This window comes from Bufo gargarizans, chromosome 5 (genome assembly GCF_014858855.1).
Source record: "Bufo gargarizans isolate SCDJY-AF-19 chromosome 5, ASM1485885v1, whole genome shotgun sequence".
Lineage (NCBI taxonomy): Eukaryota > Metazoa > Chordata > Amphibia > Anura > Bufonidae > Bufo > Bufo gargarizans.
The window spans coordinates 109,298,318-109,313,414 of record NC_058084.1 but is presented as its reverse complement, the minus strand read 5'-3'; the positions used below and the strand labels follow the sequence as shown (position 1 = coordinate 109,313,414).

At 44.4% G+C, this 15,097-nt stretch overlaps 1 protein-coding gene across 2 annotated transcripts in view; it reads left to right on the top strand.

Moving 5' to 3' along the window:
• The first annotated feature begins 5,956 nt into the window (after positions 1 to 5,956).
• YTHDF3 (YTH N6-methyladenosine RNA binding protein 3) overlaps positions 5,957 to 15,097 on the top strand; it is a 34,788-nt gene continuing 25,647 nt past the window's right edge. The window contains exon 1 of one of the 2 annotated variants that reach the window (XM_044293543.1): positions 5,957 to 6,131. Coding sequence is in view for 1 of the 2 variants with exons in the window: in XM_044293542.1 (XP_044149477.1) it covers positions 6,377 to 6,400 (24 nt within the window). In the remaining variant the exon portion in view is untranslated. Of the gene's footprint in view, positions 6,401 to 15,097 lie in introns of both variants that reach the window. The other variant, XM_044293542.1, reaches the window with a different exon arrangement.

The window sequence follows — 15,097 nt, the reverse complement described above, 5'->3', positions numbered from 1 at the left end:
CTTGTACAGTAGGCACTAGGCATGATGGGTGCATCAGTTCATCTGCCTCTCTTCTGACCCTGATGCGCCCATCACTCTAGAACATGGTAAATCTGGACTCCTCAGACCACATGACCTTCTTCCATTGCTCCAGAGTCCAATCTTTATGCTCCCTAGCAAATTGAAGCCTTTTTTCTGGTTTGCCTCACTGATTAGTGGTTTTCTTATGGCTGTCCAGTCCCAATCCTTTGAGTTCCGTTCGCATTGTGCGTGTGGAAAAGCTCTTAGGGCTCTTTCACACCTGCGTTCTTTTCTTCCGGCATAGAGTTCCGTCGTCGGGGCTCTATGCCGGAAGAATCCTGATCAGTTTTATCCTAATGCATTCTGAATGGAGAGAAATCCGTTCAGGATGCATCAGGATGTCTTCAGTTCCGGAACGGAACGTTTTTTTGCTGGAGAAAATACCGCAGCAAGGCCGGATCCGGAATTAATGCCCATTGAAAGGCATTGATCCGGGTCCGGCCTTAAGCTAAACGTCGTTTCGGCACATTGCCGGATCCGACGTTTAGCTTTTTCTGAATGGTTACCATGGCTGCCGGGACGCTAAAGTCCTGGCAGCCATGGTAAAGTGTAGCGGGGAGCAGCATACTTACCGTCCGTGCGGCTCCTGGGGCGCTCCAGAGTGACGTCAGGGCGCCCCACGCGCATGGATGACGTGATCGCATGGCACGTCATTCATGCGCATGGGGCGCTCTGACGTCACTCTGGAGCGCCCCGGGAGCCGCGCGGACTGTAAGTATACCTCTCCCCCGCTCCTACTATGGCAACCAGGACTTTAATAGCGTCCTGGCTGCCATAGTAAGGCTACTTTCACACTAGCGTTCGGGGCTCCGCTTGTGAGTTCCGTTTGAAGGGGCTCACAAGCGGCCCCGAACGCATCCGTCCAGCACTAATGCATTCTGAGTGGACGCGGATCCGCTCAGAATGCATCAGTCTGGCAGCGTTCAGCCTCCGCTCACCAGGCGGACACCTGAACGCTGCTTGCAGCGTTCGGGTGTACGCCTGGCCGTGCGGAGGCAAACGGATCAGTTTTTTTGTTTTTACTACTTAAAAAATTATTTTTAAAGGTTTTATTTTTTTTATTTGTAAAATTGGGAAAAGCATCTTTTAGTTCCCTTACAGGACTTAAACATGTGACCTTCTGATCGCTTGTCTCACAGACCGAAATAGATTACTATTGCAGTCTATGGGACTCTGGGACACTGTCTGTTGATTTGTGCCTGATACATGACTTTACAAGCAGTTAACCGTGAAAGACGTGGGAACCTTCAGAAGGAACCAGGGTGTCATGGTAACCGATTGGAGCCCCGTTATTTCGCCGCAGGAGTCTTCCCATCACGTGGCCTGGGCACAGCTTAGCCCTGTTGAAGTGAATGGACTGAGCTAGGCCCAGGCCAGTGAAATAGTCGTGATGTCACTGGCCTGCAGAAAACAGCGAGAAGGTCGCAAAGCTACTGCGAGTGCCACTGCCTTCTCAAACATCTGATTGGAAGGTGATGATCTATATAAAGGATATTCTTTGGATAGATCATCAGTGATAAAAAGGTGTAGAACCTGTTTAAGCGATCATTAGACTGTTTCTAGAATTCATTCCAGATTTCCCAGCTTTGCCACCTGCAGGGCTCCATAGGAACTACAGCTCTAAACCAGGGCATTCTCAGACAACCAATGGCTCCCCTGATCACCACAGTGTTTCCACCCTCAGAAGCCAAAGTTATATTTGATAACGGCATCTGAGAGGTTAAATGTCTGTGATTGGCATTATCACAGATCGCAAAAAATTAGCTCTGGGTGTCGTCCACTCTGGAATGGATGCCATTTTTCAAGAGATGAATTCCGCCATACATGTCTGGCTGGCTGTCAAGAGGTTAATCCCGTCTAAAATGTAGGCAGTGTAAGCTTAGACAGGCAGTTTTAAGACGCTCTAAATTTATTACCATGGCTCAGGCGGAAGGATACATTTTGTGCCTCGCTTGATACTTTGTGGCAAAATGATCTGGTAACTTTTTAGTGTACATTAATACAAAACAGGGCTCCTATACGGTATACACCGCGTCTCCAACCACAACTATTGAAACACCAATAAGAGAACAACAACGCAGTGCTGCATCAGTGTCAGAAACATGTAGAACCTTTATTCACACAAATATGTAAAAAACTGTAGATGGCGATGATAAACATACACAATTACATAAAATACACCGTCAGTAGTAATAATATGAAATCTCTGTTGGCTCAGTTTTAACACATAATAAGAGGATCCCAAATCTCTGAACCGCTCTACCATACGGTAACATTACATAATAAAGTGCACAGTGCAACACATATTACCTCTAACATCACGCTCAATCAAGCGGTAGGGATAAACCTACAAGCAGCAGAGATACATAAGTAAACATATTACCGACCAGGGATTAGACACCCCGACGCACGTTTCGCATCACGCTTCTCCAAGGGGATAGTGTGAATGAGCTACCCATATATTTATATACTGGTGCTCCACTTAATTCACAACAGGTGAACACTTACATGACTGGAATCCAGAATATGTCCGCTCCATATGCTCCCGGCGTGCGTTCCACAATGGAACGCACGGTGTCACTTCCAGTTTGTGGGAGAATGCAACCAAACCCATCTTTATTCTAAAAATAATAATAATATAATAATGTGGTGGTATGCTGCCCTCCCGGTTGTCCACTGTGCTGGTGTAAAGATTACGTTAAAATGTATAATCTGTCCTCAAACGCTAATGCGCTCCACCCTCGAACGCACACCGGACATCCGGTACTCGGCTCCATTCACATATTTAAGCAGCTGATCATCTCCCTGGAGGTCACCCGACCGGAAACACATGTCTGTTCCAGGATGGAGCACACCGCGCCGGACACGGTGACCAGATATTGGTCCTTTAGGAGGTAAAACGTCTAGCCCCTAATAACGGAAAACTATTCAATGCATAAGGAATGAAATATATAAAAATAAAGTGACAGATACCACCAGTGCCACACAGTGAATAAAGTGCAAAGTGACATGAAAACAAACACATTCAAAATTAAAATTCATGAAAAAATATATAAAAAATATACATATAATCCATAATGTGAAAAAATACCCTATAATAATGTATATAAATATCTCCTATAGATGAATAAATTGTGATAAATCCATATATGTAGAACCATTATTAATAATACTGTCCCTTCATAATCAAATCATTAATAATTCATAAGACGTGACAACAATATATATATATAATCAATCATATAATCAATGAATCGTGAATATGCCCTATTGAATAAATAATAATAAAAAATAGAGAATCAAGAATAAAAGTATTGTTAATATCGATAATGCTATCCCTTCCGTCATAATAATTGTTCTCTCAAAAGTCCATTCAAACCGGATATCTCTGATTCCTGATGTCCTACAACAAGACCAAAATACAAAATCTAATTATTAATCAGAAAATTTAAAGCCATCACACATTAAAGAGCAGTAATCCTAAGATTGCACCATAAAACCATAATATACTAAGGCGAAACTCTACACACTGAAACAATACATATGGAACATCCCAATCAAGTAGTTGGCAAAAGAACCTCTACGTAGGGTCCATTCACACGTCCGTTGTTTCTTTCCTGATCTGTTCCGTTTTTTGCGGAACAGATCTGGACCCATTCATTTTCAATGGGTCCTGAAAAAAATCGGACAGCACAATGTCTGATTTTTTTTCAGGACCCATTGAAAATGAATGGGTCCAGATCTGTTCTGCAAAAAAACAGAACAGATCAGGAAAGAAACAACGGACGTGTGAATGGACCATTACTCCATAGTCATTCATAGAAAAGGGGAAAAACTCAGATTCTCATTTAGACCCAATCCATTTGGAGTTGTAAAAAAAGATGACGTTACGAGATTGAAAACCATTCCCCGTCACTTCAAGTCTCACCGCAACGGCAACGGATCCTGAAGGTAAGAGGTATAGATAGGGGGTAACTGGAAACGACTGCTCACACAAAGGGAAGCGAGATGGATTTTTAAATTGGATACAGTTGCCCCTTTGGGTCAGTTTCTCCCCTGGGGCACGCGCACACTGGGAGCCTCGGGTCATCAGTCCACCATGGGTAATTGATGCAAGCCATTATTTGCCCATACAGTATTTTGTGATGTAGCTTATGCAGTCGTGCTCTGTTGTGCGGACCTGTCACTATGTATTTTTGTGCATCTCTGGCGTCGGGCCACGGTTCCCGTTTCCACATGGCCCTCACACACCGCAGGATATCTGTGTCCATATATGTAACAATTGTCCTATTGTGTTCAAATCTTGCACTCAATTTGGCTGCATGTACATATATTGTTTGCTGGCGCCATTCACCAGATTTCCCTTGGGCTTTTGACCTGTAGCTACTCCTGTGTGGTCTCTACTACCAGGGGTTTAGGGGTCCTTGTGGCCTCCCTCTGCCCTTGTTTTCACCTATGTTATATATATTTTTATATCAATAAAGATTTTTGCTATATTTCATATGCGACTATTTCCATATGTATTAGGGGCTGTTGTAGGAGTTGTACTGTACGAGTCTAGGCCCTTCCCACTCTTTCTTTCTTACATCGGAGGTACGTGTTGGTTCTAGTTTCATATTGTTACTACTGACGGTGTCGTTTATGTATTTGTGTGTGCTTGTCATCGCCCCCTACAGTTTGTTACATATTTGTGTGAGTAAATAAAGGTCATACGTTTCTGACATTGATTCCGCACTGCGTTGTTGTTCTCTTATTGGTTTTTTTCGTGTACATTGTCAGTGTACCTAAACTTTTGAACAAGACAGGAAAAAAAGTACTGCAGGATTTTTTTTTTCATCTAAAATAACGGATCTCAGATGGAAATGGCTCAAAAGGATCCCAAATGTGCATAACTGATGACGAGGATCCATTTTTTTTTATCCTTCTGTTCTACTGATGGATCAGAAAGGAAAAATGGAGGGGATGTGAACTGAGCCTAAGCTCCATTTACATGCCGCAATCCTGCCCTCTGCGTGTGATGACCTCTCGTTTCCATACAGATCCATTGTTCCTAAGGGCTCATGCACATGAACGCATTTTGTTTCCGTTCCGTTTTTTTTGCGAATACCATGCGGACCTATTCATTTCAATGGGTCAATTCTTGTCTGTTTTGCGGACAAGTATAGGCGTTGTTACAACAGATTTGCAAAAAAAAAAAAAAAAAAATCGGATGCAATAGAGATGTCATCCGTAACCGCAAAATACATACGGTCATGTGTATGAGCCCTAAAGGGCGGGGATCTTATGTGCTGCAACATGACGAATTATTCCTCATGCCTACGACCGTCGTTTTTGCACGCATCTAATCCAAATTTTTTGCAGATCAGATACGGACCCACTCATTTCGGATAAAACACCGCGTGCTGTCCGCATCCCCGCAAAAAAATAAAAATCCGTTTTGCAGACAAGATTAGGGCATTTCTACAAAAAATGTCAGCATGTACATGGCCAGTATCCGTGTTTTGCAGATCTGCGATTTTTGGACCGCAAAACGAATACAGTCGTGTGCATGAGGACTTAAATGGGCAACAAAGGAGCGTTTAACCACACTGGAGCTGTTACTCTAGGTAAAACCTCCCACAGACTGGCAATAACGCCAGCTTTAGCGGAGCAGCCCAAAACACATTGGAACTCGGTGCTCCCCAAACCACTGCAGCACATTGACAAGTGCGACATTCTACAAAGGCGCAGAGCGCCGTCCTCCTGTCACACAGACCAGTACACGGAGCGCACAGCCCTTTACTCCCGGGCCTGTCACGTGGTCGCCTCGTAACACAGAAGAGCCACGCCCACGCTGGCGGTCACATGACACGGAAGTGGTTCTGGATTGACGTCACGGCGGAAGGTCAGGGGAAGCTGCGGAGAGGAAGTGAGAGTGCGAGGCCTCGTCCGCCATTGTGGAGAAGAGAGAGCCCGTCCAGAGCGAGAGTCTGAGCCCGGGGGGCGAGGAGCGCCAAAGAGAGGAGGCCGCCGCGGTCCCCACCGCTCCCCCTGTGTCCCCACACACAGACACGGCGCCACATTAGTGTCCTGTAGGTGTACACACATATACGTTACTCTGTAGCTACGCCTGGCAGTTCTATAGAATACCCGGCGGCACGAATGTCTTTCTAGCCGTATGTATACGTCTGTGCTGTACCTAGCCCCCGCAGGCCTGTTGTAGACGCACGTCCCGCCTTGTCCCGTCTGCACAGACGCCTAGAGAGCAGCAGCCGGAGAGTCACTTACAGGGAGGGATCACACGGCGGCTCCCGATCATCTCTGGCTCCACAGGAGAATGTCTGCGACCAGCGTGGATCAGGTAACAGAAGAGGAGGAGTCCTGTGCATCTTGTTGTGTCCCAGTCATTGTGTGTGTCCACATTGTGGAGCTGGCCTTCCTAAAATCCATGCAGGTGATCCGAGCCCCCTGGGAGCAGAAGTCCACATGTGGACGGTAATGTACCTGATCGTCTACTACTAACCCCATCATCTGCCCCAGTGTGGTGCCAGGCACTACAGACGGTCACCGCCCGACCATGATGATCATTGGGTGTACGCTGGTCACACACAAGGGGGGGGGGGTTAAAATGCCCTGAAAAATGGGCAACAATCAGAATATGGAAAAGCTTTAATAATAACCCCCAGTCTCTGCTCATGAGGGGGTCACAGCAGAAAATTGTAGTCTTCGGATGAGCGCTCAGTGAGTTTGGTTATATTCACTTCAGAACATCCACTCGTTATAGAATATAATGGGAAAGTAGTCTTACATTATTTTTTTTTTTAAATCGATATTTGAGTTGTCACTTTTTCTCGCAGTAGTTTCCATATAATCTTAATTGGGCTGAGACTAACAGCGATTTGACCACAACACCCGTCACTCGACCAACAATCGCTATATAACAGCGCAGCCACAAAACTGGATGGGGTCGCAGCACGACGCACAAGCTTCTGGGACCCCAGAATCCCCCCAAAAATCAATGCTGGGACCGCTGTTTTATATGTACCCCAAATGGTTCTGTTAAAAATGACATCCTGCGAAAATAAAAAACTAAACAGTCCACATACAGGAAAATAAGAGTTATGGCCCTTGGTACGTGCTGCCGTAAAAACAATTTCCCGTGTAATGTACCTTTTTTATTGTGCAAAAGTAGTAAAACGTAAAAAAAAAAAAATATTTGGTTTTGCTGTAATGGTACTGACCCATAGAAGGGAATATGTCAGGATTCGGCTCTGATCTCCCAATATTCTTATTTTTCACTCCCCACCTTCAGAGCCATAACATTTTATTCATTTATTTTTCTGCTGCGCAGGATGTATATTTTAATGGTACCACTTATTTTGAACCTGTAATAGTACAAAGTACACCCTCTCTGATTTCACATATCAGGACATAAAAAATCTGGTCCTTAGAAGGTGTTATAATTGGGTACCTACCACCTCAGATGAAGTCCATCACACCACAGATTCCACTGTTTCGTCATTTATTCAGTAATAATAAAACAAAAATGGAAAAACCCGCCATGTACCAATAGCTCACAGAACCTCCCATGGCAGCTATAACGTGAAGTAATCATCTTCTGTATGACTATCAGTCTGTCGCATCGTTCTGGAGGATTTGCGGCCCGCAATTCTTTACAATGTTGCTTCTCTTCTCAAAAAAGCTCCCTTGGGGCTCATTCACATGACCGTGGTTTGGTTCCGCATGCGGCTCAGATGCGGACCCATTCACTTCAGTGGGGCCACAAAAGATGCGGACAGCACTCCGTTGCTCCATTCCGTGGCCCCGCAGATCATGTCCTATTCTTGTCAATTTTTTCGGACAAGAATAGGCATTTCTATAATGGGCCGTCTGTTCCGTTCCACAAATTGCAGTAGGCACACGGGCGGCATCCCTGTTTTGCAGATCTACAAAACATGGCACATTCGTGTGCAAGAGACCTTCGGGTGTAACCATAGCATTTCGATTGGATTGAGGCCTGGACTTTGACTGGGCCGTTGCAACACCTTGATTTTTATTTTATTTTATTTTTTTCAGACATTTTGTTGTAGATTTGATGGTGTGCATGGTGGCATCATTCTCCTGTTGCACTGCCCAGTTTCGGCCAAGCTTTAGCTGTTGGATAGATGGCCTCACGTCTGACTCTACACAACTTTGGTACTCAGAATAGTTCATGGTTGACTCAATTACTAAAAGGTGCCCAGATCTTGTGGCTGCAAAACAAGCCCAAATAATCACCCCTCCACCACCACGCTTGACAGTTGGTATGAGGTGTCTGTGCTCATAGGTTTTTTGGTTTTCAGCAAACGTGGCGCTGTGCCTAGCATCTCCACTGTGGTCTCATCTTGTGGTTTGTGAAACTTATGCTGTGCTGCTATGTTCTTTTGGAAAAATAGGCTTTCTCCTGGCAGTCCTTCCAAACAAGCCCCACTGGTTTAGTCTGGCTATGGGCTCATGCACACACAAATGGCGGATCCACAAACCACGGATATCGGCTTTGTGCATTCTGTGGAACGTCGTCCTATCTATAGAACAGTTTTATCCTTAATATGAACAAGCAATAGGACATGTTCTATTTATTTTTATTTTTTGAGGGTGTTGCGGGAAGGACATGAATGTGCTGTCTGCATCCAACCTGCAAAAAATGTGGATCAGATGTGGACAAAAAACATGGCCGTGTGCATGAGCCCTAACTGAGGCCTCTTAGATGTAGCTCTTGGGCTGCGCATTGCACTGCCTTGGGGTGAATTTACTGTGACATCCACTCCTGGGAGGATTGTCAACTGTCTTGAAAGATTATTCACAAGTAAAAAACATTCTCGCTGTGGAATGATGGACTTCCCAGATGGATGGACAACAACAATTGATTCTCTACTAATATTGCTCAGGTCTTTCCTCTTTGGCATTGTGTTAACTTTCCTCTGACTGCTCCAGACCAGCAAACTACCAAAACGTCTGCTTTTGTACAGGTGGTCACACTTGCTGATGATCAATTAATCAAAGGATTGACACTAGACAGCTACTACAGGTCCCTTTACACGGCTCGAGACAGCAGGCAAGTATCAGGAACAAATGGTTTATTCCCTATAATTGCCTGCTCGTCAGAGGAGGTGAGAGCTGCATTTGTGCAGTCATTGGGTGATCGATGGCAGGGCACTTACCACTTCTTTACAATCATTGCGCCATGACTTAAAGCTGCCCATACACGTTCAGTAGCTCTCGGGCGAGCAATCGTTCGGCCAACAGCTATCCCTCCTGCTTACACACATGGCTGAGCCGCTGCCAGACACTTCTTGCCGAGGCTTATCTCCCAGGAAAACAAAAGGATAGGATGAAAATAATTATTTCTCTCGCTCCTTGTTTCCCCTGACATCATTTATCGAGGGAGAGTCATGTGCATGGTCAAATGAAGACTAGTGTGCATGGCCAGCTTTAATTTCTATGGAAACAGTAAGGGTGCACCTAATTCTTCACTTGTGACTTCCTTTTTGGCTTCATTATTGTTGAATAAATAATGACAGTGTAATTTATGTGGTGTTCATCTGAGGTTGTAGTTATCTATTTTTAACACCTTCACCGCTCAGTTATGTTCGGCGCAGGTTGGGTCTTTAAAGATGTCGTCAGCTCTGGAATGGAGTGTGCATTGTAGCCACGGTTTGCCTGCAGTTTTACTCAGCAGACACTTGGGGGCAGAGTCAGTGATTGGTGATAACACCGATCATGAACATTTAACTCTGTCCTGTCTTGTTCCAGGAGTTCTGTGCTCCCGGGAAGCTGTTTGGTTACTATGACAGGCTCTCAGGCCTTTCATTGCAACGTTTTTATCAAGCCTTGCCTGTGTCAGAACTTAGTAGGAGCGTACTGAATCATCGCATCGCTTAAATCCTCGCAGTTTGTGGAAGATGCAAACAGACAATCGCATGTTAAATCCCCTAGGGCAGTGATGGCGAACCTATGGCACGGGCGCCAGAGGCGGCACTCAGAGCCCTCTCTGTGGGCACCTGCACCCTTGAAAGTCTATGGTGTGGTGTACGAATATGCCTTTTCCTGCCATTCATCAGCACAGGGAGCACTATGAACAGCACTGGGAGCGCACTGAATGTAGGCAGGATATTATAGCTAAATTATAAAGTACATGGAAGATATACTAGACTGGATTGTAGGATTCAGGTTAAATTGCCGTGTTGGCACTTCACGATAACTAAGTGGGTTTTGGGTTACAGTTTGGGCACTCTGTGTGTAAAAGGTTCGCCATTACTGCCCTAGGGGGACTTAAAATAAGTGTAAAAAATGTGAAAAAAAGCTTTAAAAAATATAAATTCAAATCGCCTCCTTTCACTACAAAAAAGTAAAAAAAAAAAAAACACCTTGTCCCACATTACCTGTGTCCCACCTTGCCTAAACTGTTAAAATATAAAAATATTTATCCCATACAGTGAACGGTGAAAATCAACATGTCAGATTCGTCACTTTTTGGTTACTTATCCTCCTCCAAAAAGTCATACACACTGCAAAATGGTATCAATAAAGACTACAGATCACCGTCCAAAAGAGGAGCTCTCACTCGGCTACCTAGATGTAAATATAAAAAACTTATGGCAGAGGTGATGCAAAGAATTATTATTATTTTTTTTTAAGTATTAAAACGCAAGAAAACCACTGTATATAAAAGTGGTATCGCTTTACTTGTACTGACCTGGAGAATGAAGAGGACAGGTTAGTTTTTCCACATAGGAAATGCTGTAAAAACCAGACCCATAAAACCTTTTTTTTTTTTTCTTCTCTCTAATTCCATCCCATTTGAATTTTTTTTTCCAATTTTCCACCACATTGTATGCCATATAAAATGGTGCAATTAGAAAGTACAACTTGTCGTATACAGAGAGAAATATACTGTACTTGGCACTCACTCCCACCTGTGCCACCTTGGACTAACCTCAATTTGTATTTTACTTGCCTTGAACACCCTCCATCTCCATACCCTAGGAAGTGGTGAGCCACTCAATCATTCATTCATGAAGTACATCTTTTCCTGCAAAAAACAAGCCCTTAAAGAGCTATGTGAATGGAAAAATACAAATTTTGACTGCAGGAGCGCATGGAGTAAAACAATGAAAACAAAAAAGCAAAAAATTGCAGTGTCCTTAAGGCTCCATTCACACGTCCACAATCTCGTTCCGTATTTTGCGGAACGGAATTGCGGACCTATTTATTCCTATGGGGCAGCACGATGTGCTGCCTGGACACGGAATTGCGGATCCGCACTTCTGTTCCGCCAAAAAATAGAACATGCCCTATTTTTGGCCGCAATTGCGGACAAGAACAGGCATATTCTATTAGTGCCAGCAGAATGCAGAACGCACATTGCCGCTTACCGTGTTTTGTGGATTCGCAAAACACATTGCGGTCGTGTGAATGGAGCCCAAGGGGTTAGAAGTTTTCAGAGACTTTAATACTGAGGACTAGGGCTGCACGATATGGGAATTTTATGCGATTGCGATTAGGGCCCTAAAAATTGCGATAACGATATGCGATGCAATATTTTAAGGGAATTGTGCTAGAGGTCTATTTGCTTGGATTTTCAAGGCAAAAGCACACACAAATTACTGATAATGCTGAAATGTAGTTATGCTTAACTGAAATGCAAAGTGTTTTTCAAAATAAAACGTCTTTTACTAAATTAAATAACATATTTGCATTACTGCAAAAGTACAAAATCCAAAACTTGCCATTTTCTTAATAGCACTGCACAGAACGGATAAATAAAATAGAATAAATAAAAGGAACATTTGTTCATTAAAATAACAACTTGCCTCCAGTCCCTCCTCCCTCCCCGCACTGTAACTGATGTATCGCCGGCCGCGCTGTGCAGCATAGCGGCCGGCGATACATCCGTGTCAACCACGTAAAAAGTCAACCATCGCTTTATAAGGCGCACTGCCATTTTCCCCCCACTTTTGGGGGGGAAAAAGTTTCTTATAAAGCAAAAAATATGGTAATATAATTACAGCATTTTTGGGTCGGCCAATTGGCGATTGCGATATGGCGATTAATTGCAATTGCTTTGGCGATATATTGTGCAGGCCTACTGAGGACTTATCCTGAGGATAGGTCATCAGTATCTGATCAGTGGGGGTCCGACAGCCGGGACCCCCTGCCGATCAGCTATTTGAGAAGGCGCCAGCGTTCCTATGAGTACCATGGCCTTCTCCATGCTCGCCAGCACAGCGCCGTACAAGGCATAGCTGCTGTGCTTGGTATCACAGCTGAGCCCCATTCACTTCTATGGGGCTTAGCTGCACCTAGGCCATATCGCCGATGAACGTATCACTGATCTAGGAATAGCTGGGCAAGGCCCACAGTAGTGCTGGTGCTTTCTCATACAGCTGATGAGCGGGGGTCCTGGGTATGGGACCTCCACCGATCAGATACTGTGAAAATAAGTCAAAATAGCTCAACATTTTCACATGACGGAAATATCACATGGATATCGGCTAGTTTTATGCTGATGTACATCAATTTTTAATGAGGAATCTGCATTGCTGTTCATATGGTTGTAGAATTTTCTGGTGCAGATTTAAAATCTGCCAAAAGAAAAAAAACAACAAAGGAAACATCACTTGGGTAGTCCCTGGGAAATGGTTTAGTTCACGTGTGTATGCGCGGCATGAGAAACTGCAAATCCCTGGCAGTAAGCAAAGGTTATTTCTTGCAAATACTCGTCTCGTTTTTCAGCTGGTAATATCCGCATGGCCTAGAAGAAATTGTGTCCACTGATTAAAGGTATTGAGTTGGAGATCCACCATGGTTGACCCAAAGTGGGGAAAAAGTTGATGTAAGGTGGGGTAATTTACCGGGGCCTTCAGTGTAAAGTTGGACAAAGATGTTAAATTACTTGGCCAATACCTGCAGAGTAAGGGCTCATGGCTATAGTTTTGGTCTGCATCCGATCCACAATTTTTGCGGGTCGGATGTGAACCTATTCATCTCTACAGAGCCGCAAAATATGTGGCCAGCCCACCGTGCATCGGCAAGTCACAAAATAGAACATGTCCTATTCTTGTCTGTTTTGCGGACAAGGTTAGGACATTACTACAGGAGTAAAAAAGAAAAATTGGCGGCATGCATTCGGCTGGTATCCATGTTTTGCGGACCGCAAAACACTTACTGCTGTCTGCATGAGCCCGTACCCTGATAATGGCATAGGGCTGTGGATCTGTCCATACACACTGCAGCTGTCCGAATTGATATGGGCAATAGTAACGCCCAAGTATCCCCCCCCCCCCCTCATTTTCAGGAGTAATAACAAAGGGACAACACAGTAAGAAATTGTCATCCAGAACTGTACATTTTTGTAAATACAAGTCATTTTAAATTTGTTTGGATAGATGACCTGTAACCTCTCATAATATGTCTACTTTAGTAACTTTGGATTCCCCATAAAATACCCATTCTGGAGCATCTATTCTTATGACTGTGTTGTGCCGTTCTTTTATTTTTCCTCAATAAAAGAATGAGAAGGCCAGGTAGGTGTTGCCAGTTGGGGGTGTCGCTGCACCGTCTGATGCCACCCAGTCAGTGCTGCCAGTGGCAAAGTACAGAGACACACTCCCCACTGTTAACCCCTGCCTGGCCCTTCCTGGCAAGCTCCTAGTAATTCATTCATAACTTCCAGAAGGAATAATAAAGGAATGGCACAACAAAGTCGTAAGAATAGATAAATGCTCCAAGTGCTTGCTAAATCGGGCATGTCAGGAGAGGTGGTTCACATTTGCATTCATTTCCATTAGGTTTGCTTTGCCATTGGCAGACAGATTAGCTTTTGTTTATTGTGCTATTTTATGCAGAAAAAAAGTTACAGGAACCCGGCATCGCATTGTGTCTGTGGGGTCCATTAGGCTCCTATACCAAACATCTATAATGGATCCTGGGTATAGGGTGTGAACAGAGTCTGAAAAGGGCTGTAAGAGCTAGGCTAGGTCTACACGACCTCATTTGTCGTGCGACATTTTGTTACACTAATGTCGCGCGACAATTTTTATAATGGCACTCTATGGTGTCGCACTGCAACATACTGCGACTGTCGAGATCGAGATGGATTTTTCTGCGACTGTTGCGTCACAGTCGCAGCATGTTGCAGTGCGACACCATAGAGTGCCATTATAAAAATTGTCGCACGACATTAGTGCAACAAAATGTCGCGCAACAAATGTCGTCGTGCAGACCTAGCCTTAACCTGTCACCATGAAAATGCAAATGGACCTGCAGGCATGTTATAGAGCAGGAGGCGCTGACCAGATTAAAGGGATAGGATAGGTCACTAGTATCTGATCGGTGGGGGTCCAACATCCGAAACCCGCCGCTGATCGGCTGTTTGAGAAGACACTACGGCCTCCTTGCAGCTTCATCCATGACGTGGCCCAGGTGCAGCTCTTTATCATTCAAGTGAATGGGGCTGAGCGCAATACCAAGCACAGCCACTATGCAATGTACGGCGCTGCGCTTAGTGAGCCGGTGTTTTCTCGGACCGCTGATAGTCATCAGTTAGAGTTGGACGACCCCTTTAGTAACTGTAGTTTTGTGGGAAAATATTTGGTAGAACTGGTACTTCATTCATTAAATTTCCTGCTCATTCTGATTGACAGCTATCTCTGTATACACAGCCATAGAGGGAGGGCTGTCACTCAGTGATAGGACCGGCTCCTGGACTTCAAAGCCCAGAATGAGCAGGAATTTAAATGAATAAATTACAAGTTTTACTGAATGGTTATGGTATAAAACTATACATCAATCTGCTCAGCTCCTCCTGCTCTATAACCTGCTGCTGCAGATTAGACACCATATTCAGTGTGAAAAAATAAATAAAATAGAATAAAATAAAAGAACTTAATACTCCGCGGTTCTGACCCTATCCACTGTGGTCCTTCGTGCCGCTGTAGCCATGGTGTCTACAAGGTGAAGTTATTTGCTGCAGCGGTGACATCCCATATACCGCATGTGATCGCTGCAGCCAGTCGCT